Raw genomic sequence first — 25,050 nt, 5'->3', positions numbered from 1 at the left:
GGCGGGGCGCGCTGGGGCGGCGGGAGCGGCGGCGGCGGCGCAGCCGGAGCGGAACGGAGCGGTGCGTGCGGGATGGGAACGGGGATACAGGGATGGATAGAGGGATTCAGGGATGGACACAGGGATACAGGGATGGAGCGAGCGAGCGCTGGCTGCTCGGCCGCCTTTCCCCACGCCTCGCCCTGCCCGGAACCACCGCTCGCTGTCCGGTTTGTGTCCGGCAGCGTGACGCGCACCCCGGGCCGCCCGAGGCGGAGCGCGGTACCTGAACCGCTCCGGGCTCTCGGGGCAGCGGCACGGACCGGGCTGTGCCGGCGGGATGGGGCACGGCAGCGGCGAGCCCTGGGCTTTCCGGGGTCGGATGGAGGCGGGGAGAGCCCGGGAGCTGCTGGGAGAGGGCAGGGTGTTCGGCATCCCGGGATGCTACCGGTATTCCCGAGGGGTGCTGCCGTGATTCCCGGGGGGATGCTGCCGTGATTCCCGGGGGGATGCTGCCGTGATTCCCGGGGGGATGCTGCCGTGATTCCCGGGGGGATGCTGCCGTGATTCCCGGGGGGTGCTGCCGTGATTCCCGGGGGGATGCTGCCGAGATTCCCGGGGGATGCTGCCGAGATTCTGGGATGCTGCTCCAGGGATAAAGTGCCTCCGCTGCCTGTCAGGGGTGAGGCAGCGCCCTGGGGTCCTGGCAGGGTGTAGAACAGAGTCAGTCGATGTCACAAACTTTGAGCCGAGGTTAGCATGGCTGTTTTCAGCATTAACCTCTGCTTGCACAAATCCCGAGCTTTCACAAAACCCAGGCAAAGTGAGATTTGGCAGTGTGATCATTGGAAGTGTTGCACAACTCCTGTTATTCGCCTCTTGTCTTTCTCTGATGTGTTTCTCATCTTCCCTTTCTCTCAGGGTGATGTGCCATGGCTTATCCTCTGAACAAATCCTTCCGTGAAGCCTTGTCTGTTTTGGGAGGTGATCCATCCTACTGGATGGAGCTGGTAAGTGGGGCTGGAACTAGATGGGAAACTTGCAGGATGTCCCCGTGGAGTTTTCACCCAGAACTGGCCCTGGCACAGGGTGAGCAGAGCAGCTGTGGCTGCCCCTGGATCCCTGGAATGTTCAGTTCCAGGTTGGACTTTGGGGCTGGAGCAGTCTGGGACAGTGGGAGGTGTCCCTGCCATGGTGGGGTGGGATGGGATTTAAGATCCCTTCCAGCCCAAATCGTTCTTGGATTCTCAGATCTCCAGAGTCATTCTCAGTGTTGATTAACTCAAACTGCCGGACAGGGACCTCACACTGTCTGTGATTCCCTTGCAAAAACCCCAAACTGAGGTGGAGCCCAGAGCCTGTGTCCCCTGCCCAGGGGTGACAGATGAGTGCAGCTGGGCCAGGGCAGGCTCTGAGCCCTGCTCAACTTGCCCAGCCTGTTGGTCCTGTGGCCATTCCTGGGCTGCTGCAGCTCAGTCCCTGTCACTGCAGAGCCATCAGCTCTTGATTCCTGGGCTTTCAGCTCTGCACAGTGGCTGCAGCATTGCTCTTTCTTTGTTCTTCTAATGTCTTCCAATTTGATACATTTCTTTGTCCCAGTAAGGCTCTGCTTACTTAATCCCAGAATCCCAGATTGCTTTGGTTTGGAAGGGACCTTAAAGCCCATCCAGTGTCACCCCAGCTATGGCAGGGACACCTCCCACTGTCCCAGGCTGCTCCAGCCCCAGTGTCCAACCTGGAACTGAACATTCCAGGGGCAGCCACAGCTGCTCTGGCAATTCTATCCCAGCCCCTCCCAGGGAACAATTCCTAATTCTCAACATCCCATCCATCCCTGCTCTCTGGCAGTGGGAAGCCTTTGCCTGATTGATTTTCCCTCTCAGTTACTGTTGTGCTTTTTCTGGATGAACTGCAGCACTTTTCTGCTTCCACACTTCCAGGAATAATTTCCTTGACTGTTTATTGTCCTCTTCTCGCTGTGCTTGAGGAATCTCAGAAATCCCTAATTTCCATATTTGTGCTGCTTGCAGATCTCATCAGGAGTTATTTATCAGTGTGGCCTTTTGTCCTCCCCAGGCAGGAATTAAAAGAACAGATAAATTGAATTTCTCTTCTCTGCCTTTCCAAGGGACTGGTACCAGTAGAGCTGTGATTCCATTCAGAATTTTTTTCTGTCACTGAAGAATTTTTTGGGTGCTTGCTGCTGCCAAAACAAAGCTCTTTCAGAGTTGTCAGTTGTCTCTCAAGATGAGCTGATTTTTAAATCACAATTGATTTTTTCCCTTCTTTGTTATTGTCTGTCCTGGCCTGTTAAATACATGAATTTTATGATTTCTGCATTTCTGTGAAATGATAATGCAGCATTTCCTGTGGTAGAGAGTGTTTATTAAATCACACATTTGTCATGTTTGTTAAAATAACAGACTTGCTAGGTGTGGGTGATACAAATCCCCCAAAGCTGTCTGCCCCTGGCATGTGGTTTAATAGATAAAGTCTCCTAGATACCAAGGCTGAACTGGATTCCCTAAGAATTCAGTCACTCTCCTATTCACTTTGGAAGATAATTGATTAGAAATTAGTTTGTGTAATTGATCAGTTCACCTTTAAACTTTTGACTTAGATTGGATGCTGTCCTTTGTTGACTTTCTATTGGTTGTAATTTCCATCCTCCTTGAACCTATAAATGTGACTGTTTCCCCTTTGTCCTCGGGGTTCTCTGCTTGACCACCCTTTGCATGAAATAAAGATTCTTAATAAAAAATAAAAATAAAGTCTTGCATGGCCCCCAATCTTTCTATGCTGGCTGAGTGCTGAGGGGTCACTGATTGATATCAGTACTCTCCAGTCCTGGTAAAACACCTACCAGAGACAAATAAAACAGCTCACAGGGATCTAAATAATTTCTTCTTCAGCTGGAGGTGCTCAAATGGGGCTTAAACCCCTTAAAAGAAACAGGAAATACTAAACCAACTCCCCTTATTTTCTATGGAAGGTTTTATTTAAATACACATTTGCTGTCAAAATGTAATTATTATTTTTTTTACACCTGTGTAATCTTCTTAAACCTTTTAGTTTAGTCAGGTGCTCTTGAACATGATTTTGCTGTCTGATTTTTGAATTATTAGTTCCTAGAATCCTCTTCTAGTATGATTGAAAATACTGTTTAAATGAGTAAAGCTTTTCTTGTCCGCCCATAACCATTAACATATGGCCATTTTTTTATAGGGATGCAGGTAAATAATCTTTTTTTCCTCAAAACAAAATGCTTTCTTTGTTGCTGGCTTGGGTTTCTTTGTATGCTTTTTTGGCTGTGCAATATAACAAATGGTAAATATGTAAATATACTATGTGTAAATATGTAAGTAATGTGTTTATCTTTAGGCTCATGGAACCTTTGGACAGCCAATGATGCCTAATCCTAAAACAGGTATGGAAACTAAACCAATGTTCTTCCATTTCTTGGTTCTTTGGATTGCTATTTGCTTTTATTTTTCCTTCTTTTGCCTGAAAATCAGTTCATTATTATTTCTGAGCAGCAACATGGTTATATTCTGTTACCCTGGAACAATTCTCATCTGTTTCTCCAAAACTTAAATTAATATTTATATAAATGCTGTGAGGATGGAGATTCAAGGCTTCAGTTTTCAGTGTAGGTCTAAAGACAACTTCCAGTTGAATTTTTTTTTTTTGGGAAGGTTTTGCAGTAATAAATTAAACAAAAAATCCCAGTTGCAGAAAAACAGGTGGCTCAAATTCAAAATTGTATTTTTTGCACAACCCCCTAATTTGTGGGAATAAACAGATGAACAGTTGTGGAAAGGGAATCTTTGTGTATTTTTGTGTATTATTTTCAGACCCTCAGGTGATGCTACTTTGCTCTGAGAGCACCTGAAACCACCCCAATAATCTGAATTTCCCTTTTCATTTCCTTCAGAGGACCTGTAGCCACCTCAATGGTCCAATTTAATTTTCAATTTCTCTCCACCCCTCCCTGTTCCATCCTGATTCTGGGAATTGCAGGATGCTTTTGGAGAGCCCTGAATCAGGAAGGCTTTTGAGGACAAACCCTGATGATTTTGTGCCCTGTTGTCCTGGTTTTATTGTCCAGAATAATTCATGGATACAGGTGGAAGAGAGCTGATGGTTTCCCTGGAAAAGAACATTCCCTTCCAACCCAGCAAGGAGCTGCATTTACCCATTTTTATCTTAATTTATCGATTCAGAACACAGGAATGCAAAGCCTGAAACAATGATTGATTTCAATATTTACTGGCATTTTGGAATGCTTAAATTAATCCTTGATTTTATACTGGCACTTTGGAATGCCTGAAATGTTCACTGTATTTCCATTTTTTTTGTGTGTTTTTTTGTTTTTGTTTTCCCCTTGGAGGAGTTGATCCCTGTGAGGTGTGGTGCAGTCAGCCTGTGGAAAAATTAAGAGAATATTGCAATGTTATCAAAATCAGGATGTTTTGGTCTTTGCTCTTCAGCAGGGAAAGCACTTCCTTTATGGGTGAATTTAGGTGAGTAGCCACATTTTCTAAGAGGATTTTCCTCCAAATCTTCCCATTTTCCCCTTTTCCCTGTGGAAATTCCTTAGGTAGGGCTCAAAATGGTGCAGAAATGTTGGTTGAGGTCAGAAGTTCTTGAATCCACAGGAGAATAAAATAAATATTAAGGCTGAGTTTCTGAAATTTGAGCCTTTGGAGCCTGTGGGGTTTGGGGCCTTTCTTTGGGGCTCTGGGGTTTGGGGCCTTTCTTTGGGGCTCTGGGGTTTGGGGCCTGTGGGGTTTGGGGCCTTTGGGCCTGTGGGGTTTGGGGCCTTTGGGCCTGTGGGGTTTGGGGCCTTTCTTTGGGGCTGTGGGGTTTGGGGCCTTTGGACCTGTGGGGTTTGGGGCCTTTCTTTGGGCCTGTGGGGTTTGGGGCCTTTCTTTGGGGCTCTGGGGTTTGGGGCCTTTGGGGCTGTGGGGTTTGGGGCCTTTCTTTGGGGCTGTGAGATTTGGGGCCTTTCTTTGGGCCTGTGAGGTTTGGGGCCTTTCTTTGGGTCTGTGGGGTTTGGAGGCTTTGGGTCTGTGGGCTTTGGGCCTGTGGGGTTTGGGGCCTTTCTTTGGGCCTGTGGGGTTTGGGGCCTTTCTTTGGGCCTATGGGGTTTGGGGCCTTTGGGCCTATGGGGTTTGAGGCCTTTGGGGCTGTGGGATTTGGGGCCTTTGGGGATCTGGGAAGTTGAACTTTTGAACTTTTTTTCCAGTATTTATGTAGCTGCTAACATTTCCAAAGCAGCAAAACCTTTGCAGCTCTTTTTTAATTCTTATTTCTGTTCTCCTTCCTCCTCTGAAGGTCTTGAGGTGAATTTTTTAAGCATTCTCTTCCTTATATGTAATCCTCCTAAATATTGCTAATTAAGACCCTGTAACACCTTGGGATTTGTCTAAATAATTATTTTATTTTTTCCCAACAGTATGCTCCTCCTGGACTGGGACTTGAAGACAATCTGTGAGTGCAGTGTTTTGGAAAACCTCGCGGATTTAATTAAAAAAGTTGTTGTAAGTCCTGGATTTTAAATTTCTTTAAATTTTCAAATATATGTTAATTGTGTCCCTTAAACATCTTGGGATTATATCCTAAATTAGACATTTACTTTTGCTGGAGTGAAGACATTATTTGATAATTGAGTTGCAGCTTTCCAGAAAAAAGCTGTGGCCTAGGCTTTATTCCAGTTGGGATAATTTAAGAAATATTTGCAGTCACAATAAAGTTGGTGGATGAATGACTGGTTTTTTTCACTCATTCAACAAATGTTACTTTAAATTTGCTGCTGTTGCTGACTTAAAAAACAAACAGAACAGTGGAGAGGAGGATGTGAGGAATGTTCTCAGCAGCTGAAAGGATTTGTTGTGTTTCGGTTTTTTTTTAATTTAATGTAACATTAATTAATTTTAATGTATTTTGAAATTATTTTTTAAATTTAATGTATGAAACATTTCTTATTTCATTTCTTGAAATTTCCTGCTCAACCCCAAGGTGAAAATTTAATTTATAAGTTCAGGTATAACACATTTCTTCTTGAATTTCTTTTCAATTTTTGGGTTGTACATCCAAGAGTGAAATAGATTTGGAGGAGCAGATTTTGGGAGGGTTTAATTGGATGTCTCAGGTGGTTCTTTGGGATTTAGAGAGCTGCACAAGTGCTCCAAGGGGCAGAATTTCCTAAGCAGATCTCACAGCATCCAGGTATTTTCTCTTCCCATGCCAACATTTATTTTTCAACAAAAATCTGGAATGCAGCTGCCCCAGTGATGGTGAATTCCAGCAGAGCAGGAAATGTTACTGAGCTGAACCTGAGCAGGCAGAAATTCAAATTGTCACATCTCAAGAACTGATTTTTTAATTTGGTGTTTTGTTTTTTTTATTCTTGTTCCAGAACATCCCATATTTTATCAGTGGCATCCTGAGGATTGGCAGTGGAATAGAAAATGTGAGTTTCTGGAATTGTTTTGAAGATTCTCTGCAATTCCTCAGCCTGAGATCCTGGGCCTGGCTCAGGCAGAGTTGGGAAATCTTCTGATCCATCTTTTTATTTACAAAATCCATCTTCTGGTAGAACTGAACTCATTACATTTTTCAGTAAACTCTGGGCTGTGGAGATCCTGAATTTCCCTGTGTTTAATCCCAATTTTCCAATTTCCCAATTAGAAAAAATTCTGGGGCCTGCTGTGTGTTAAAAGCCAAAGCTAAAATAAAAGCAGTGAGTTAAAAAACCAGCACTGCAGCTTGTAGGAGCAAAAAGAAAACCAGAATAAACACAACTGTGGATTCCCTAGTTGCTCCATTTTTGGGGGTATTTGTCTTTAGTCATGTGATTTTTTAAATATTATTTTTTAAATCAATTTAAGGGGGTTTATAATTTTTATTTAATGATTTCAGTCATCACAAGGAAATTTCTAAATGACATTTTAGGCTTTGTTTTTTTTTTTTTAATGCTTTAGTCATCACAGAGAAATTTCAAAATCAAATTGGAGGGATTTTATTTTATTTTCCAGTCATTTCAGAAGCTCCCAAATCAAATTTTGTCATTTGAATTCTTCCTTCTGCAAGTCTGGTTTGATTCTGTGACTCTGCTGTGCTGGAAACCTCTGGATATTTGCATTTATTTGCTGTTGCCTGTTTAAAAATCAGCTCAGCCCTGAACAAAAGCAGAGGGTGAGGGCTCCAGCGCTTTGCTTTGTCATGAATGAATTTTTTTCTTGATTTGATTTTATTTTTTTCCCAATGGAAACAGGGTTCTTTCCACCTTGCAGAGGCCCTGGACTGGGTCAGGTGTGTGGGGGATGTCAACATCCTGCAGAACCTGGAGCAGCTTGACGGTGGCAGGGTCAAACTTGCAATTCTGTTCACTGAGTGTGAGTATGGCCACTCCAGAAGGGGCCAAAAATGAGTAAAAAGAACCCCAAAAAATCACTTTGCTATTAGAAATCACAAAATAATTAATGTTCTTATTTTCATTCTGTGATAAGAACTGATGAATTTTGCTGTTGCCAGATTTGTTGCAGTTTTGTGTCAGGTTTGGCTGATGGGCAGGAGCAGTGCAGGGTTTTCAGTGAGAATTTGCTCACCCTCTGTGTTTTGCTGAATTTTGTCTCCAGGGAAACGTTACATCACCAGAGTGGCACTGGAAGATTGTGATTTAGTGGCAGAATTGAAAGCTCTGACCTGTGAGAGCTCCAGGAAGGTGAGAGAAGCTCTCAGGATGTGTTTGGGTCTGATTCGCTGGGATTATTAAATTCTGATTATCAAGGATTGTAAAAATACCCAAATTATTCAAGAGAAATGTTCCCAAAGCTCAAGTGCTTCATTCTGCCATCAATAATTGCCTTTACTGATGAAATAATTCCCTTTACACTGCTGAACTGAATGAGTTTGGTGCTTAGATTGTTTTTCTTGGTGCCACAGAAAAGTGAATCCATGAAGCAGAGAGGAAATGCTGAATTCTCCCAAAGAGCCCTGGGCTGTGCCATTGTGTCCTACACCAAAGCCATCGAGTTCTGGTAAGAGCTGGTCTCAACTTTTAATTTTTTAAAAAAGTTTTTTAAAATTTAAAATTTTTTTTTTTAGATTTTAAAAATGTTAAAATTTTTTTTTTCCACATTTATCCTCACTTCGTACAATTTTGCATCAACCACTTTAATAACAGACCCAATGCTACCTACTTTTAAAAAAAGCACTATAACCTATTTTTTATTCTATTTTTATCCTATTAGTACTGGGTTTTTTTGTACTTTTACTGCTCCAAAAGTCCTGTTAGGGTTTCAAATGTCCAAGAGGAAGAGGAGCAAACCTACAAGAAAATGAATTATTTGGTGTGGACAGCCAAGAGCAACCACTTTGGGTGTTTGCTCTCAAAATACTCCTGCAAATATTGCCAATATTTATCACTCTTTATCCTTACTCCTATGATGCAAAGGAATAGAGAAGAACAAATATTTCACTGCCTGCTCTTGGCAGCTCTCAGGCTTTATTTAATTTTGAAATCCTTGTTTAATTTCTTCCCCTAAAGGCATTTCCTGAAAGGCTCTGGAGACTTTCCTGGGCTCTGTGGAAGGGAGAAAGGGATGAAATGGGAATTTTGAGGGAATTTTTTCTCCTTCCCTTGGAATATCAGCAGTGTTGGTGTTGTGCTCATGGAAATGTTCATTTTCCTCATCCTGGTGTCCATAAAATACAGAAAAATTGATAAAACCCCTCTTTCCACAAAACCACCTTGTGCAAAGAGTTGGATTTTTCATTTTGAAGTCTGTGGCTTTACAATTATGCCCTGAAAAGGATCAGGATTTTTGATTTTGATCCATACCAAGGCCTCATCGTGTACAATTCAATTCAATCAATTAATTTCTAACATTCTGTGAATAAATCACATTTAATACCCATAATTTTGGTCCCAAATTCAAGGGGATTTCAATCTTCTTGCCAAATTGAGTGCCTTGTATCAAGGCCAAGAAGGGAAAAGCAGAGCTGGGTGCAAAAACAGGAAATCCTGTGCCTGGTAAAGAACAGAGAAGGTCATGAGATCTCCAGGAACTGCAGAGCTGAACTCTTTTTAAGAGTAGTCTGACAATAATTACAATTAGTTGGAAGCTGCATTAATGAGCCCAAATCTTAGAAATTATCCCACAATTACAATGAACATCCCCAGTGCCAGCTTGGAAACCCATGGGGCAGGCCAATCTCATGAAAATTTCCTTTTTTTTTCCTTCTCCTTGAGGTTTTCAATAGGAATAACCATTCTTAACTCTTGATAATCTGATTTTTTCAAGCCCTACAAACCACCTGCTGTATGGAAACCGAGCTCTGTGTTTCATCCACACCAGGCAGTACGAGTGAGTAACCCCTGCAGGGCTGGGCTGCAGGAAAAACTGGGGGACATTTCTGAGAAAATTGGGGTTTTTTTAAAAGCTGAAACATTTTAAAAGCTGAAACAATTATTTCTGATTAGTTGTGATCATGGATTCACCATCCCTGGAATTGCTCAAGGCCAGGTTGGACATTGGGGATTGAAGCAGCTGGGAGGTGTCCCTGCCCATTTTGGGGTGGAACTGGATCAAATTTAAGATCCTTTCCCATCCAAACCATTCCAATTTTTATTGTTATATTCTAATTTCTTCTATTTATATTTATGCTTTTATTATGGCAGCCTGGAGATTTTTTAAGATCTAAATAATAAATTCCTCTTCTTTCCCTTCCCTTCTCTCAGGAAAGCTGTAGTTGATGGAAAAAGAGCCATAATTCTCAAGCCTGATTGGCCAAAGGTTGGTTCCTTCCACATTCAAAAATCCTCTTTTTTTGGCATTTTAGAGCAAGAGGAGAACCCAGAGCTGATTTTTAATGAGTGAACACAGAGCTTTGGGGACTGAGAATTCTGCCAAGTGCATTTTGCTTGGGTTTTTAAATTTAAAATGTTATTTTGAGGTGCCTGGCAGTGTTGGTGTGTGTAAAGACAAGAAGAAAATGATTATTATGTTGTGAGTTGTCAGAATGCTTAAAAAAAAAAAAAGTAGAATGGCCAAGAGGTATTTCCCAATATTCTTGGCCTGCAGGAGAGTAAATAAGGAACATTGCAAAGTAGCAGAGATTAGAGGAAAAAGCAAATTTGCTCTTCTCCAAAGCAGAGAAGGCAAAAATAAAAACCAAATTTGCTTTTTTTCCAAAGCTCTTCCCAGTGATGTATCACTGTGCTGAGCAGTTAAAATCTGATTTTTCATCAGCTGATGGCAGTTCACTTTCTGAATTACAGAAAATTGGACTTTTTGCTGCCACTGCAGCAGGTTTGGGTAGAAATTCTCTTCTCCTGGGTGTGGCTAAAACCTTAAAAAATCCCAATTTTTGTGCTCCCAGGGTCACCATCATTACTGCAAAGCCCTGGCCCTGCTGGGCAAGACTGAGCTGGCCCTGGAGGCCAACGAGAGAGCCCAGGAGCTGTGCCAGAAAAACCCTGAGGGGCTCAAGGAGCTCATCCAGCAGAATGAAAAACTCAGGATGACCCTGCAAGAAACCCATGGTAATTATTCTGCTGGTTAAAATTGGGAAATTTGCTTTGAAATCAGTTTTTTGGTTTTTTTTTAATTCCTCCTAATTTGGTTTTTCTGTAGGTACTAAACATGAACAGAAGGCAAGGAAGGCTGTGCTTGAGAAAAAGTAAGGATTTGGCAAGTTTGGTTTGGTTTTAATTGATTTTTTAAATTAGTTTAATGTTTGTATAATGTGGATATTGCATAAATTTTGTTGTCTGTCAGTAAATAAAAATGGAAGTAATGAATTGATCAGGAGTACTGAGGATTTCAAAGAAATAAATAAACTTATCTTGAGTATCCAAAGCAGTGTGGTATTTTTCACAATTAATTACCATTATTAATTATTTTTAAATATAAACTTAGTCATTCAATTCCAGTGCCTTTTGTAGAAAATATTGTGATTTTTTTTTTTTTGGTGTTGCTGTATCTTTGCACAAGTTTGGGCTGTGCAATTTGAAGCTGTAAAAAATGACTGAAATATTTTAAATATATTTCTGGGATTGCACCTCTAATAGGGGTAAGATTAATTTGTATTAATCTGGTTTTTTATCTGATGTACATGTGAAATGTGGAGAAAAGCACAGGGATTTTCTCTTTGTCCACACCAGAGACTGCACTTCATCAAAATCTCCTTCAAGAAACTGCCAAGAACCGAAAGGAGGAGAAAAAGGGAGGAGGAGAAGCCAGGCTGAGCCCAAACATCCCCAGGGGACTCAGAAACAGGATGCCAAGGTACAGCTGAATTCTGGAATTGCAGCTGGGGTTTGTGCTTGGAATTCTGCAATTCCTTCAGCAATTGTGCATTTTCCTGGGGTATTTCCTCCCAAACCCACCTCAGAAATTGGGATTTTAAGCAGGTGGGAGTTCAGAGGTGGAGATGGCCACTGTTAAGTTTTTATTTTTAATTTTATTTTTTTTTTATTTAACTGTTAAAAATTTAAAATTAGTACATTATTATTAATAATTATTATTAACTTGGGATATTTCCTCCAAACCCACCACAGAAATTTGGATTTTAAGGAGGTGGGAGTTCAGAGGAGGAGATGACCACTGTTACGTTTTTACTTTTAATTTTTATTTTTTATGTTAACTTTTTAAAAATTCTAATTAATACATTATTATTAATAATTATTAGTAATAATTATTATTAATTTGGGATATTCCCTCCCAAACCCACCAGATAAATTGGAATTTTAAGGAGGTGGGAGTTCAGATGGCCACTGTTATGTTTTTAATTTTTTCTTTTTTTTTATTTTCAACTTTTTCAAATTTCAAATTAGTACATTATTAATAATTATTATTAATTTGGGTTATTTCCTCCCAAACTCACAACAGAAATTGGGATATTAAGGAGGTAGGAGTTCAGAAGAGGTGATGGCCACTGTTATGTTTTTACTTTTTGTTTTATGTTAACTGTTTAAAATTTCAAATTATTATGTTATTATTAATAATTACTACTACTAATAATAATTAATAATTATTATTAATTTGGCATATTTCCTCCCAAACCCACTACAGAAATTTGGATATTAAGGCGGTGGGAGTTCAAAGGGGGAGATGACCACTGTTACGTTTTTACTTTCCATTTTTATTTTAAAAATTTTATGTTAACTTTTAAAATTTCAAATTAATACGTTATTATTAATAATTATTATTAATAATTAATATTAATTTGGGATATTTCCTCCCAAACCCACCAGAGAAATTGGGATTTTAAGGAGGTGGGAGTTCAGAAGAGGTGATGACCACTGTTATGTTTTTACTTTTAATTTTTTTTTATTTTAACTTTTTAAAATTTCAAATTAATAAGTTATTATTAAGAATTATTACTAGGAATTATTATTAAATTGGGATATTTCCTCCCAAACCCACTAGAGAAATTGGGATTTCAAGCAGGTGGGAATTCAGAGGTGGAGATGGCTGCTGTTACGTTTTTATTTTTAATTTTTTTTTTTTTTAATTTTAACTTTTTGAAATTTCAAATTAGTGCATCATTATTGATAATTATTATTAATTTGGGATATTTCCTCCCAAACTTACCACAGAAATTGGGATTTTAAGGAGGTGGGAGGTGAGAGTTCAGAGGGGGAAATGGCCACTGTTACGTTTCTATTTTTAGTTTTTTATTTTTTATTTTTCAACTTTTTCGATTTAAAATTAATGTTATTAATAATTATTATGAATTATTTAGTATTTTTAATTGCTTGTTGATATTAATACTTAAGAGAGGTTTGACATTTTTATTGCCTTTGCTGCTGTTATTGCAAGATAAAAAATCACAATTTATGTGTTATAATGCATATTTATATTTTGTATATTTATATTTTTTCGTTTAGCCCATGAACTGCAGTAGGAAAAAGCTGCATGAAGCAGAAAAAGCTGCTAAATAAAGTGAATTTTCAGGCAGGCAGAGCTGTTTGTGCTCTCAGGGCAGGGGAGGGCCCTGGGCTGTGACGTGGCCCTGGGAAAACGAAAGCGGAGCAGCAGGGCAGGAAATGGAAATTGTGGAGTTGGGTGGCAGAGAAAAACAGCCTGGGGAAAGTCCCAGCACTGCTCAGGGCGGTTTTTGATTCCTTTGTGGAGATCTCTCTGCTGGTGTGTGAGTCTGCCTTCCCTCAGGGTGAATATTTCTGTGGAAAAGCTGTTGGGCAGATTTGTAGATGACAGAAATTGAGACAAAGCTGGGAGGAAAACCGCTAGAAAATCACTTGGATTAACGAATTATTTTTTTTTTTACCTCCTGATTAAGAACATAATACAGCACATTTTCATTTCTTTTGTTGATCAAGAGTTTGTGTTTGGTTTTTTGTTTGTTTTGTTTTATTTTGTTTTGTTTAAATCCAATGAGGGAAATGGATTTGTGTTTTGTAATCTGATATTTTTGCCATCAGGTGGCTGAGCCCCAGAGAGCAGAAGGCAAAGTTTCCACGCTGGAGCAGCCACCAAGTGAGTTTTATTTTTGTTTTTTACCAAGTCTCAGCCACTTCTTCGTCTTCTGCTGCCATAATTAATAAGCAGAAGTGAATTTCCTGTTATTTCCACAACAAACACAATCATCTTTGACTTCTTTCTTAAACACTTTTGTATTTCTGTCTTAAGTCCTCGATGCTTTTGTAATTTGAATCTCCTTGACTGAATTCAGGATTGAAACTGAAATTAAATAGTAAAATCTGAGTCACAGTCTGGAAATGCTTTCCCTCCTGCTGAGCCAGGATCTAAATTAAAGAGGAATCTGTATTTCAATATTTACAATCAATTTGTGGTTAATAAAAGCTCCATCAGAAAATAATTCTGCAAGTGAAGAGGGAAGAGGCCACAAAATATTTGGCAGAGTGGATTTTTAGCTGCAGACTCTGAGAGTTGTGTGATTTCTTGTTCATGTTTGAGGTTTTTTCTTTATTTTTTTTTTTAAATAAATAAATATTTTATAGAGAGAACTCTCACCCCCTAAAACTCCCCCAGTGCCAGAGTTATTTTTATGCACTGAAAGTGAAGTTCAGGCAGTCCTGATCTTCAAAGGGAAATCCTTTCCTAAATTTTTCTGGGGGTTTTCACCACCTGCTCTCACCTGGCTGAAGCCTTTGCTGCCTGTTCCTGACATATTTAAATACCTGAGGAGGTGGCAAAGCACAGAGCACTTGAAAATTGGCTTTTCAGAAACCACTGAAGGTGTGTTAAAAAATATTATTTTTAAATGAGCAGTGGGAGAAGTGATCCTGACCTTGGGAGATTTGTGAACTCCTTGAAGGGTTCAAGGATTTCTTGGCAGAAAGGATTTCAAGGATTTCTTGGCAGGTGGAAGATGTTGCACAGGAAATCTCAAAATGTTTTTGTTGGAAAGATGTCAAGTGGTGATGGAGGGAAGAGGGAAGAGAGGCTGGGAGAGCTGGGATTGTTCAGCCTGGGAAAGGTTTTGGGGAGAGCTCAGAGCCCTGCCAGGGCCTGAAGGGGCTCCAGGAGAGCTGAGAGGGGCTGGGGACAAGGGAGGGAGGGACAGCACACAGGGAATGGCTTCAGAATGGGGTTTGATTGCTATTGGGAATTAGGAATTGTTCCCTGAACTCCTGCTTTTCTAAATCCCTTCTCCAGAGCAGTGTGGGTGTGATGGATCCAGGTTTAGTGACAGAGCTGGGCTTCACTGAGGTGGAATTGATCCTTTCTGTGGGTTTGTCCTCAGGATTAGCAAACCCAAGATTTTGATTGTTGAGTTACTCATGGGTCTTCAAAGAGCCAAGAGCAGTAATTGGTTGCTGTAAAGTTGTTTATTACATAAATGGTTTATTTTGTATGCAGTGTTATGTTTATTGCATAAATGAAAAGCTTGAAGAATTCAAAATATTAAAGTCCATGAAAAACTTGCTGGTGTAGAGTCCTGAGCAGAGGCAGCAGCTCCCTGGTATTTCTTCTGTTCTTCTTCTCCTGTTTTTCTTTCTTCTTCTCCTGTTTTTCTTTCTTCTTCTCCTGTTTTTCTTCTTCTTCTCCTGTTTTTCTTCTTCTTCTCCTGTTCTTCTGTTCTTCTTTTTCTTCTCCTCTTCTTTTTCTTCTCCTCTTCTTTTTCTTCTCCTGTTATTCTTCTCCTTTTCCTGTTCTTCTTCTTCTCCCTTGTGTGTGCTGGTAGTGATGGTGATGATGGTGGTGATGATGATTTTTTCATTCCAAGGGTTTTTATTGATAAATTATCTGGTGCCTGGAAAGGCTGAGCTGGAACAGAGCAGAAGGGATAAAATAGGAATTTATTGGAAGGATTCACCTTGGGCAGTGCAAGAGCCTGGCTGGGGCTGCACCCAAATCAAATCCCAGATGGATCCTGGTCAGGAGTTTTTACACTTTTATCAGTTTTGGTTCATCCACACACTGGGGTCAATTGTCCAAGCACAGCCCCAGGCTGTGAAGTCTCAGCCCCTGGTTTGCCCCTTTTCCCTCACTGCTGTTTCTGCTTTTCTGTCCTTGATTCCCCAACTATAAAGGAATTGTTTTGTCTCACCACCCTGTGAAGAGAACTTACTGACACCTTACTAACACCTAATATGAAGTTTCAGAGTTACCAACTTTCCTAAACGTGACATTGTTATGAATGATGTTCTATTTGTCCAATTTATCAAGCAACAAGATTAAATTTAGCAGCATTTTTTTTTAATAGAAGCAATTGTATATAAATTAATACAGTCAAAGTATATTAGATACAGGTATTTGAGCATATACAAAATTTGGCAGTGAATGATTTAGTGTAACTGAGGTTTGAATAAAGCATGTAGCAAACAATCAAACCAAAAATCCCATTTAGATAATATATGCTGATACATATTAATACAGAATCTTCTGGAAAGCTCTTCCCAGTTTCTGTTCCTAAAATCTACTGTGTTGAGTTGTGCAAACTCCACCAGTAGTTGGGGTCTCTCATCCTTTTGGAGGTTTTCATTCTGATGGAGGCTCTTCCTCAGTGGTTGCTGTGTCACCTTGCAGGTAGCAGGAGCACTCTAAGCTTTAGGTTATATAATTAAGCCTCTGTTCCACAATAAAACTTATCCAAGTTCCATGCCTGGAATCATCCCAATTTGGCCCGTTCCAAGGTCAAAACTTTTTATTTCTAGATGCTGCTTATCAAACCTAAATCCTTCTTCTACTCCCCCCTAACATCTGGAGGATTCCATCTGTTCTGTCTCACCATCTCCTTTTTTTTTTTTTTTTTGCTTTGTAACAATTATTTCTATTGATATGAGTACAATCTTGCTAATACAGTTACATTTAGTTAGCAAGAATCACATTTATCACACTGGCTACAAATGGAATTTTTGAAGTTTCAGAGTTACACACCAAGCAGCAGAGATTCTGAAAAATAAAAAAGCTAAAACCCAAGTGAGCTAAAACCACAAACCTAAACCATTCCTTCTTCACCTATTGGAATCCTAGTTTTAAAATACCAAAGTGCTGTTGATTCTTACTCACAGCTTACTCATAGCTTACTCATATAGCTCTTATCTGTTCACATCAATGTTCTGTCTGTTCTATCTAGAAAATACAAACAATGTTCTTACTGTGGCTTTATTATGTCTGGGGCTAAGTTTCTGAACTTTTAACTAGGCTTGAGCTTTGTACTTGATTCTTTTTACTCTCTTAAGGCACTTAAAGCATGTTCTTATTTAATTAAAACTAAGACTTCATATCTATGTGACTTAATAATATTTGTACTTACTTAAAACTAAAGTTTATACTTCTATTTCATGTCTACTTTGATTTCTCTGAAGGCTTTAATTCAATCCCTGTATTCTTCTCCCATTGTGAGGGACTCAGGGAGCATGTTTTACACACTCTAACAATCAAATAAATCCTGTATTTTGGTTGATGGAGATAATGATTAGAGAAAGGGATTTAAATCAATTTATTACACAATATGAGTGGTTATAACTGATACTTGAGTGTGCAAGGTAAGACAGAGTGCTGTGGATTTAATTAGCATTTGCAGTTGGATAACCAAGATGCCTTGGCAAGAGCAAACAGAGCTTTGAGGATTACAAAAAGATTGGCTCAAGACTGGCTGGCAGGGAAGAAGATTGAATCAAGTAGAAATGTAAAGTTTGTGTGATGTTTAACCCAATGAAGGTAGTAAAAAAATGACTGTCTTCCTAAATAATGGTAGCTCACAGAAATTTGGATTTTATCACCAGTCCCCACCTCTCACAATTGTGATCATTGAGTGCTCTCTTTGTTCAAGCAATAGTTAAATAATGATTATTTTTTAGCCTGGAGAAGAGAAGGCTCCAGGGAGATCTTAAATCCCCTCCCAGTGCCTGAAGGGCTCCAGGAGAGCTGGAGAGGGACCTGGAGCAAGGGCTGGAGGGACAGGACACAGGGAATGGCCTTGAGCTGAAGGAGGTGATGCTGAAAGCAGCCAAACCCAAATTTTCTAACCTAGCCTGAAGGTTTCAAAAGCAGCCAAAGCCAAATTTTCTGAACCAATCTGAGGATTCAAAAGCAACCAAACCCAAATTTTCTGAACCAATCTGAGGATTCAAAAGCAGCCAAAAGCCAGATTTTCTAACCTAGTCTGAAGGATTCAAAAGCAGCCAAACCCAAATTTTCTGACCCAATCTGAAGGATCCAAAAGCAGCCAAACCCAAATTTTCTAACCAATCTGAAGGATTCAAAAGCAGCTAAACCCAATTTTTCTGAACCAATCTGAGGATTCAAAAGCAGCCAAATCCAAATTTTCTAACCTAGTCTGAAGGATTCAAAAGCAGCCAAACCCAGATTTTCTGACCTAGTCTGAAGGATTCAAAAGCAGCCAAACCCAAGTTCTTTTCTTCTACTAGCAAAAGTTAGACATAAGTTTTTTGGAGATAGTCTGCTGAAACCTCCTGCCTAATTGAAATAACAACCCATAAACGTGTAATAAAAGCCCTACAATTAACACAATTATCAACACTCTCTGGCTGCAAAACGCCAAAACCACCACCCAAATTAAAAAATAATAAAAAGAAAATTAAAACCACAAGCACGAAACACACATGCTCTAAAAAGGCAAACCCGAGGAGTGGCCATGCTGAGCAGCTCCCAGAAATTTTTATTATACATGAAAAACTATGAATATTCAGCAGGTTAATGTATTGTGAAGTGTACTTCGCAGCTTGCCAAACACCCAACCATTTTAACCCTTTGCTTTATGTGTCTCCTATTATCTTTTTATTAAACCTTTTACATTTTACCAAGACAATGAAATGTGTTTTTCACACAATGAATTTCGATGAATGCAAATTTTGGCTTTGGAACCAGGTATTGAGTTGTTTTTTTTTCCCTGACCACTCTGGTTATCTTGATTATCAAGTATTCATTGATACTTATCAAGTGTTCATCGATATTATCAAGTGTTCATTGATATTATCAAGTGTTCATCACCTTGGTGTTCCTTGGACTCTCTCTGAAAGAAATTCTCTGCTGGAGCTATTTCTATTAATTTGCTAATTTGTGTTCTTGTTGTAATTCTGTTGTTGTAATTCGTGTTGCAATTCTCATGATGCAATCTTTTTTCCTCCCACTGCAGCTTATGCTCTAAAGTTTCCTTATTATTTTCTTTATTTATACAAACATTGATTTATTTCACATAAATTCCAAACCAACACGAATTATTTTATAACATATATCACATATTCACTGAGCCCCCCTCCCCAAAATTTCGAGTTACCTTTCCTTGAGTGCTGTTTCCTGTGATGGAATTTTGCCCCAACCCCTCTGCATCCCTCATTATCTGTTCCCCCCCAGTTTCCAGCTGTGTCTCTCTGATTTTTTTTATCTCCTTGGCAAGTTGGGCTCTGAGCTCTTATCCCCCAACTTCAGGGGAACTGGGAATTCCCAGCATGAAATCAGAAATTCTTCCCTGGCAGGGTGGGGAGGCACAGGAGAAGGGGCAAGGTGGCAGAATTTTGGAGGAATTGAGGAAAGAAAATTGGTAATGCTGGGAGAGATCTGACAATTGTTGCCCAAAGAAATGGGTGGGACGTGGTCGTTTCAGCAAACTCGTGTTTGTCCCATGTTTCTGCTTTATTTCCACTCTTTTATTTTCACTTTCTGTTCTCCCTTCCTCCTCCCCCTCGTTTTGTAGAGCAAAATATTTGATTTGGAGGGAGGAGGAGGCTCCCAGTGACTGGCTGGCCCCAGTTTGTTGTGGGTGGGGAGGAAGAGTTTTTTTTTTTTCTTTTTTTTTTTTTTTCCTTTGCCTTTGTTCACTGAACTTGCAGGAGTTTAATGGAAAAGAACTTAATGCTACATTTTATTATTGTAAAGTTATTTGCCTTTTTGATTTATTTTTTCTGCTACTTCCTATTTTTGGCCTTCATGTATTGTTTCTTTGAGCTTGTGTATATTTTTATTAAATATCTTTGGTCACTCCTAATGGAAAGTGTTAGGAAAAGTGATACTATTTCTAATATTTTTAAGTGTTTATTGGGTAAGTAAACGATGCTTTCTTTGGAATTAATACATTTCCTTAAGTATTTTAAGTGTAAATCAGCTGGATTTGCTTGTTACCTGTATTTAAAAGCTTTTTTATTTCATCTGGAAGCTGCATTTGAAGTTGGGTGTTGCAGGGGAGGAGTTGTTTCTATGGGAATTGTTTCTGCAGTAATTTTTGTTGAATGGCTTTTGAAATTGGATCCTTCAGTGCAAAAATAATGCTGATTTATTTCTTCCTTTAATGGTGAGATGGTTTCTTTTCTTAAAGATTTTGTTGTTGCATTGGTTCCTTGAGGGAAAGCAGCACAAAAAATGAAGAGAAGGTGAAATATCCCAGACTTGGGATGGTTAAAGGGTGATGTGCTGGGGGGATTTCCAGATTTTCAGAAGGATTCTGCTTTTCCATCATTTCAGTATCTCTGTTGAGAGGGTGATTTTTAGTGCAGCTCTGGAGCTCCCAGCAGCCATCCAGTGCAGGAGTGCTCCATGAAATCATTCTGGGCTGCTCAGTCCTGGGGACTCTCTGGTTTTTGTGCTGGATCACTGAAATTTGGGGTCATTAAGGATTTCTTAATGAGCAGTGGCTCCTGGCACAGGCTCTGAGTGCCCCTGGGCAGGACTGAGCTGTCTCCTTTTTCCACAGCCTTTCAATATTTTGTGTTTCAAATACTCTGACCATCATTTTTAAGCACAGCTGCTTGCTAAAATTTAATATATAACATCAATAACTCCTTCTCCTCTTTTTAAATTTGATTTTCTGGTAGTGCCCAAAAGTTTCAATCCAGGTGCTGCATTGTTTTTCCTGTGGGTGTGTCCAGTAAAAAAGATGATTTTGCATGGCAGGAATTCCTGGGTTGGTCCATCACAATTGAACAATAAACCACATTTTCTCCTTCCCTGTTGCTGAGGAATTGTTTCTCCAGTCGCTGTTCCACGGCAGGGTTGGATCTCTGGAGTTCTGAAGTGCTTCAGTGAACTTTGTGTAAAGTTTTGATGTGAAATTGGAGAGTTAAAAGTGATAATTCCTTTCTTGTTTTGTCATCCAGCATTTCCACCTTGGTTTATTTTGTAGCCAGGGCTCCCAAAAGAATCTGTCTCTTGTTTTATTTACATCTGCCAGGGCTTGAACTTCACTTTAACTCAGGGATTTTGGAAAAAAAAAAATTAATCTTCATAATTTTTTTCCAGAGAAACTTGGACTTCCCTAGGGATCTGTTATTCCCTTTGAAAATTCTGATTGGTCACTAATAATGTAACAAAAAATTCCAACCCAAACAATGTTAATAGAAAATATTGCATAATATTTTTTTCTAATCTATAACCTATAATATAATGTATGTGTTCTAATACACAATGTAATAATAATAATAATAATAATAATAGTAACTGGAAATACATTTATAATATTATCAACTTGGCTTTTATAGGACAGACTGATTTCTTAGCCTGTAGACCACTTTAATAATCATAATTTTGTGGGGTCAGGTCATATCTTGCAGGATTTTAAGATTCTTCTGGTTGTTTGAAATCTTTCCCTTTTAGGATTTTATTAATCCTCTGTACAGTTTAACAAAACTAAAAGTAAATTTTTGGTATTAAAACTTTTGGTTGTGTTAGTTTTGACTTTTTAAGATCTACAATTTACAGAGCCAAAGTGCATTTTTTGTGATCATTTTATTTAAAATCCTTTTCCTCTTTACAGACCAAAGTCACCAAAACAAACAAAAGCCAAAAGCCAAAACTTGTGACTATGAAAAGATGAGGTAAGGAATACTATTTACTTTAAAATTTATTATAATTTTGAATTATTTTAAGTAAGATCAATCCAATTTGGATTTGCTGCTTGCTCGTTGCTAAAGGCATTGTGTAATTTTTTACATCCTGATAGTGGATAATGTCCCCAAAATTCCAATTTTTCCACAGTTATTCCTTAAAAACTGAACATCTTCCTTGCCCAGCTGAATTTCAGTAAATGAAGGCACAATTGGAATATCTGCTGTTAAAGCAGAGTTTTGTTTCAGTTGTTACATCCAAAGTTACAGCAAGAATTGTAACTCACTCTTACCTCCTTTCCAAGGCCTCCTTGCACCAAATCATTTTTCAAACTCTTCTGACACTCCCTGAGCTCAGGAAAAAGATGAAATCTAGTTTTATGAATTTTATATTAGGAAAGAACTTTGCTTGGAGTCTTTTACTTCTTTGTTGGCTCCAATTTCCAATCAAAAATCTGATTTTAAGGCCAGGGATACTCCTGTAGAACAGGAATGTGAGTGGGGCCAGAATTCAATTAATTGAGGTAAAAGTATGGATTTGATGGATAATATTTATGCTTCCACTTCAGAATTTATCAGAGGAAATCATTCATTATTTCCAGTGCTGCTGGGGCCACCACACTGCAGAGATTTCTGGTTGTGTTTAGGATGAGAGTGCAGCAAAATAAATTTTTTTACATGGAAATTGGGAAGTTTCCATTAAAAATAATTTTTTTCAGAAGAGCCCCATCCTTTAGAAAATCTGATTATTCCCAGTCCTAATCTAAGTGTGACCAGAACCCCAAATTTCTTTTAATCAATATTTATTTCAGTACAATCCTGTTGTTTTCCTATAATTTTTTGAGTGCCAGTGTAGGTAGGAAAATTGAAATTTTACCACAGGAAAGTTCATTTAACTGAATTATCAGTTCACTTCAATGAAAGGAAATTTATTTCACTTTATTTATTTTATTATGGAACAAATCCTCTTTAAAGCAGCTGAACCAGCTCCAAAATTGCTTCTGTGCTGAGGGGGGAGTTGATCAGACACAATGCATTGAAAAGAAATTGAGATTTAAAGCACATTTCCAAATTTTTGTACAAATCTTTGTAGGGATCATGTGGATTTGAAGAAGGAGTCTAAAGCCATGGAGGATAAAGGTTTCTGTGCTGTGCCACAGGTAATGGGAATTCAGCCTTCAATTGGAAGTGATTTGTCATTTTTTAGGAACATTGCACAAAATCTTGGTTGATTCCAAAATTTAATGCTCTGTGTGGCTTTGATCAGAGGCAGAAATTCTGTGATTACACTGATTTAAATTGATTTATTCTGTCCTTTTCTTGTGGTTTCTTTTTTTTCTCATGCTGTAAAACCTGGCTGGGATCATTCAGGGATTTAAAAAACCCTTCCCAAATTTCTGCCTAAACGTTTCCCAGTGTTGGATGCATTTGGAAAGAACCAATTTTGTGGAATGGCCAATTCTTGTTGGAAACACTATGAAATTCAAACATTGAGGGAAAATTCTTTTCCTCCAAGAAATTCCTGAAGGAATTCATGGGAATGCACATAATTAATTCTTTCATCCCTGTTAATTGGGGAATGCAGATACCAAAAATCTCTGTGCTGATTAAATACCTCACAGGACAAAACTGAATTTAGGGGTCCTTATTTCCTATAAAATACCTCTTTTTGTTTTGCTAATTCATTGCTGGTGTTGAAAGGAACATTTTCATTAATTTAATCTGCTCTGTGTCATATAACTTATAAGGAAATTAATGTAATTTATTCTGTTGGGGTTTGTTTCTTTGTAGTGCTGTATTTCTATTTTAATTTCCCTAGTAAAGAACTGTTATTCCTAATTCCCATATCTTTGCCTGAAAGCCCCTTGATTTCAAAATTATAATAATTTATTATTTCAAAATTATAATAATTTATTCTGCATGGAGCAGGAGTTTTAGGAAATGAAAATAAATCTTCACTATTTACAGTGTCACTGCTGGAAATTCCTGCAAATTTCAGGAAGTGTCAATAGTGAAAACAAAATATAATTTTAACATAACATAATAACAAAAACCAGAATAAAATAATGGACTCTGAAACCTTCCAGCATGAGCTGAGCTGGACACAAAGTGCAGCAAAAGGAAATAATTCTCAGCAGTTCCAAAAACATTTGGGTACAAAAAGTGAGGAAAAGCAGAAGTCTGGGTTGTGCTTTTGGGCTTTTTATATGGAAGAAGAATTAAAATTATGCTTGAACTGAAGTTGCAGCTTTCTGGAGAGAAATTTAGAATAAAAACTAGATTTTTCAGATATTAGCAGCTCCATGAAAATGTAATCCAGGAGTTTTATAAAAATGCACCTCATTTGCTGCTTGAAAAGTGAAATTGTGGTGAACCAATGGAGGAGGAGGCAGAATTTCCACTTGGCTGTTGCAGAAGGATTTTAACAAACATTTGTTTAACAAAAAAAGTATTTTGCTTGCTTTTGAAAACAAAAGAAAAACAAAATGTTGTTTTCTTTTGAACTGACTGTCTTTTATACATTCCAGGTGGATTTCAGTGCAGATGTAAAATCCCTTGGGCTGGAGGGTGGTGCAGCCTTGGTGGACAGTGATAAACCTTTTTTATTACCCCTGTTTAGAGCCTTGAACGCTCCAGAAAACACGGTAAACTCTGAGAAATAACCTGGTTTTGTTCCCAGAAATTCAAATTTATGCATTCAACACCCTGCTGCACTCCTTTCCTTCCCCCATAACAATCCTGATTATTATGTTGGCTGCAGGGCCAAGTGTTCCCTTGCAAATTGTCAAAGAGGGTGGGGGGAAAAAAAAAAAAAACAACCCAACAGCAGCACAGGATGTGTTTTGGGTGCAGTGTAAAAATATTTGCCAAAACATTATTGTTTACATATTAAATTAAAAAAAAAAAGGGTGGAAAATTCAGTTTTCTTTAGGATTGACTGAGTTTGCCTGCATGTTCCAGGTGGATTTCAACACTCTGCCAGAGGATGTGAAGTGCCTGGCTCAGGATGGCTGCAGAGCCCTGCTGGAGCAGCAGTGCCACGGGGCTGAACGAGCCTTTTCCCAGCTCCTGAGCATCCTCTACACCCCAGGATTTTCGGTAAAATCACCAAGATTCCCTTCTCTGTGCCAGTCATGGAGGCTTCAGCCTCCACCATCCTGTGCCCCTCCTCCTTTCCCCCAAAATACAGTAGTTTCATGATTATTAGCTGCACCATTTTGACTAAAATTTTGGTCTGAACCCAAAGTGTGGCTTATAATCAGGTGCGGCTTATATATGGACAGAGAATGAAAAGTTGCTGTTTTAGTTTGGAGGACAGGTGTCTGCTGAGAAAGGCAGGAGCTTCTCTTTGAAATGGAGAATGTAAACCCCCTCCCTCCAAATTATTATAATTTTGAAATCAAGGGGCTCTCAGGCAAAGAGATGGGAATTAGGAATAACAGTTCTTTCCTAGGGAAATTAAAATAGAAATACAGCACTACAAAGAACAAACCCCAAACCCTGACACAGTCAGAGTACAGCCTGACACCCGTCAGGCAGGGTGTTGGCAGCAGTCCCATCCCATGGTGGCTGCATCCTCCTGCAGTGACAGATGTGGCTCAGTTGGAGCAGTGCTCCTGTACAAGGTGCAGTTTCCCTCCGGAGCTCCAGTGGGGATGTGGAGAAATCCGGTTTTCCTCTGGAGTCCAGTGGAGAAAGGGGCTCCCTTAGTGTCCCAAAACCTCTGTTTTTATCTTGGTAAGAAATGTTGGGCTCTTCCCCCTGGCTGGAGCAACTCCCAATGGGAT

General features: G+C 39.2%; 1 protein-coding gene across 5 annotated transcripts in view; it reads left to right on the top strand.

Annotated features, from left to right (window-relative positions):
- The first annotated feature begins 13 nt into the window (after positions 1-13).
- TTC3 (tetratricopeptide repeat domain 3) overlaps positions 14-25,050 on the top strand; it is a 60,263-nt gene continuing 35,226 nt past the window's right edge. For 4 of the 5 annotated variants that reach the window (XR_004417050.1, XM_033052088.1, XM_033052087.2 and 1 more), the window contains exons 1-19: positions 14-61; positions 901-989; positions 3,361-3,406; positions 4,370-4,502; positions 5,438-5,522; positions 6,401-6,454; positions 7,259-7,379; positions 7,623-7,708; positions 7,930-8,024; positions 9,291-9,353; positions 9,728-9,782; positions 10,369-10,531; positions 10,623-10,668; positions 11,153-11,276; positions 13,436-13,490; positions 21,193-21,253; positions 22,356-22,422; positions 23,791-23,907; positions 24,224-24,361. Coding sequence is in view for 4 of the 5 variants with exons in the window: in XM_033052088.1 (XP_032907979.1) it covers positions 912-989; positions 3,361-3,406; positions 4,370-4,502; positions 5,438-5,522; positions 6,401-6,454; positions 7,259-7,379; positions 7,623-7,708; positions 7,930-8,024; positions 9,291-9,353; positions 9,728-9,782; positions 10,369-10,531; positions 10,623-10,668; positions 11,153-11,276; positions 13,436-13,490; positions 21,193-21,253; positions 22,356-22,422; positions 23,791-23,907; positions 24,224-24,361 (1,587 nt within the window). In the remaining variant the exon portion in view is untranslated. Of the gene's footprint in view, positions 62-900; positions 990-3,360; positions 3,407-4,369; positions 4,503-5,437; positions 5,523-6,400; positions 6,455-7,258; positions 7,380-7,622; positions 7,709-7,929; positions 8,025-9,290; positions 9,354-9,727; positions 9,783-10,368; positions 10,532-10,622; positions 10,669-11,152; positions 11,277-13,435; positions 13,491-21,192; positions 21,254-22,355; positions 22,423-23,790; positions 23,908-24,223; positions 24,362-25,050 lie in introns of those variants that run through there. The other variant, XM_033052090.2, reaches the window with a different exon arrangement.

The sequence above is a fragment of the Catharus ustulatus genome, chromosome 2 (assembly GCF_009819885.2).
Source record: "Catharus ustulatus isolate bCatUst1 chromosome 2, bCatUst1.pri.v2, whole genome shotgun sequence".
Taxonomy (NCBI): domain Eukaryota; kingdom Metazoa; phylum Chordata; class Aves; order Passeriformes; family Turdidae; genus Catharus; species Catharus ustulatus.
This window is presented reverse-complemented; position numbering and strand designations above follow the sequence as displayed.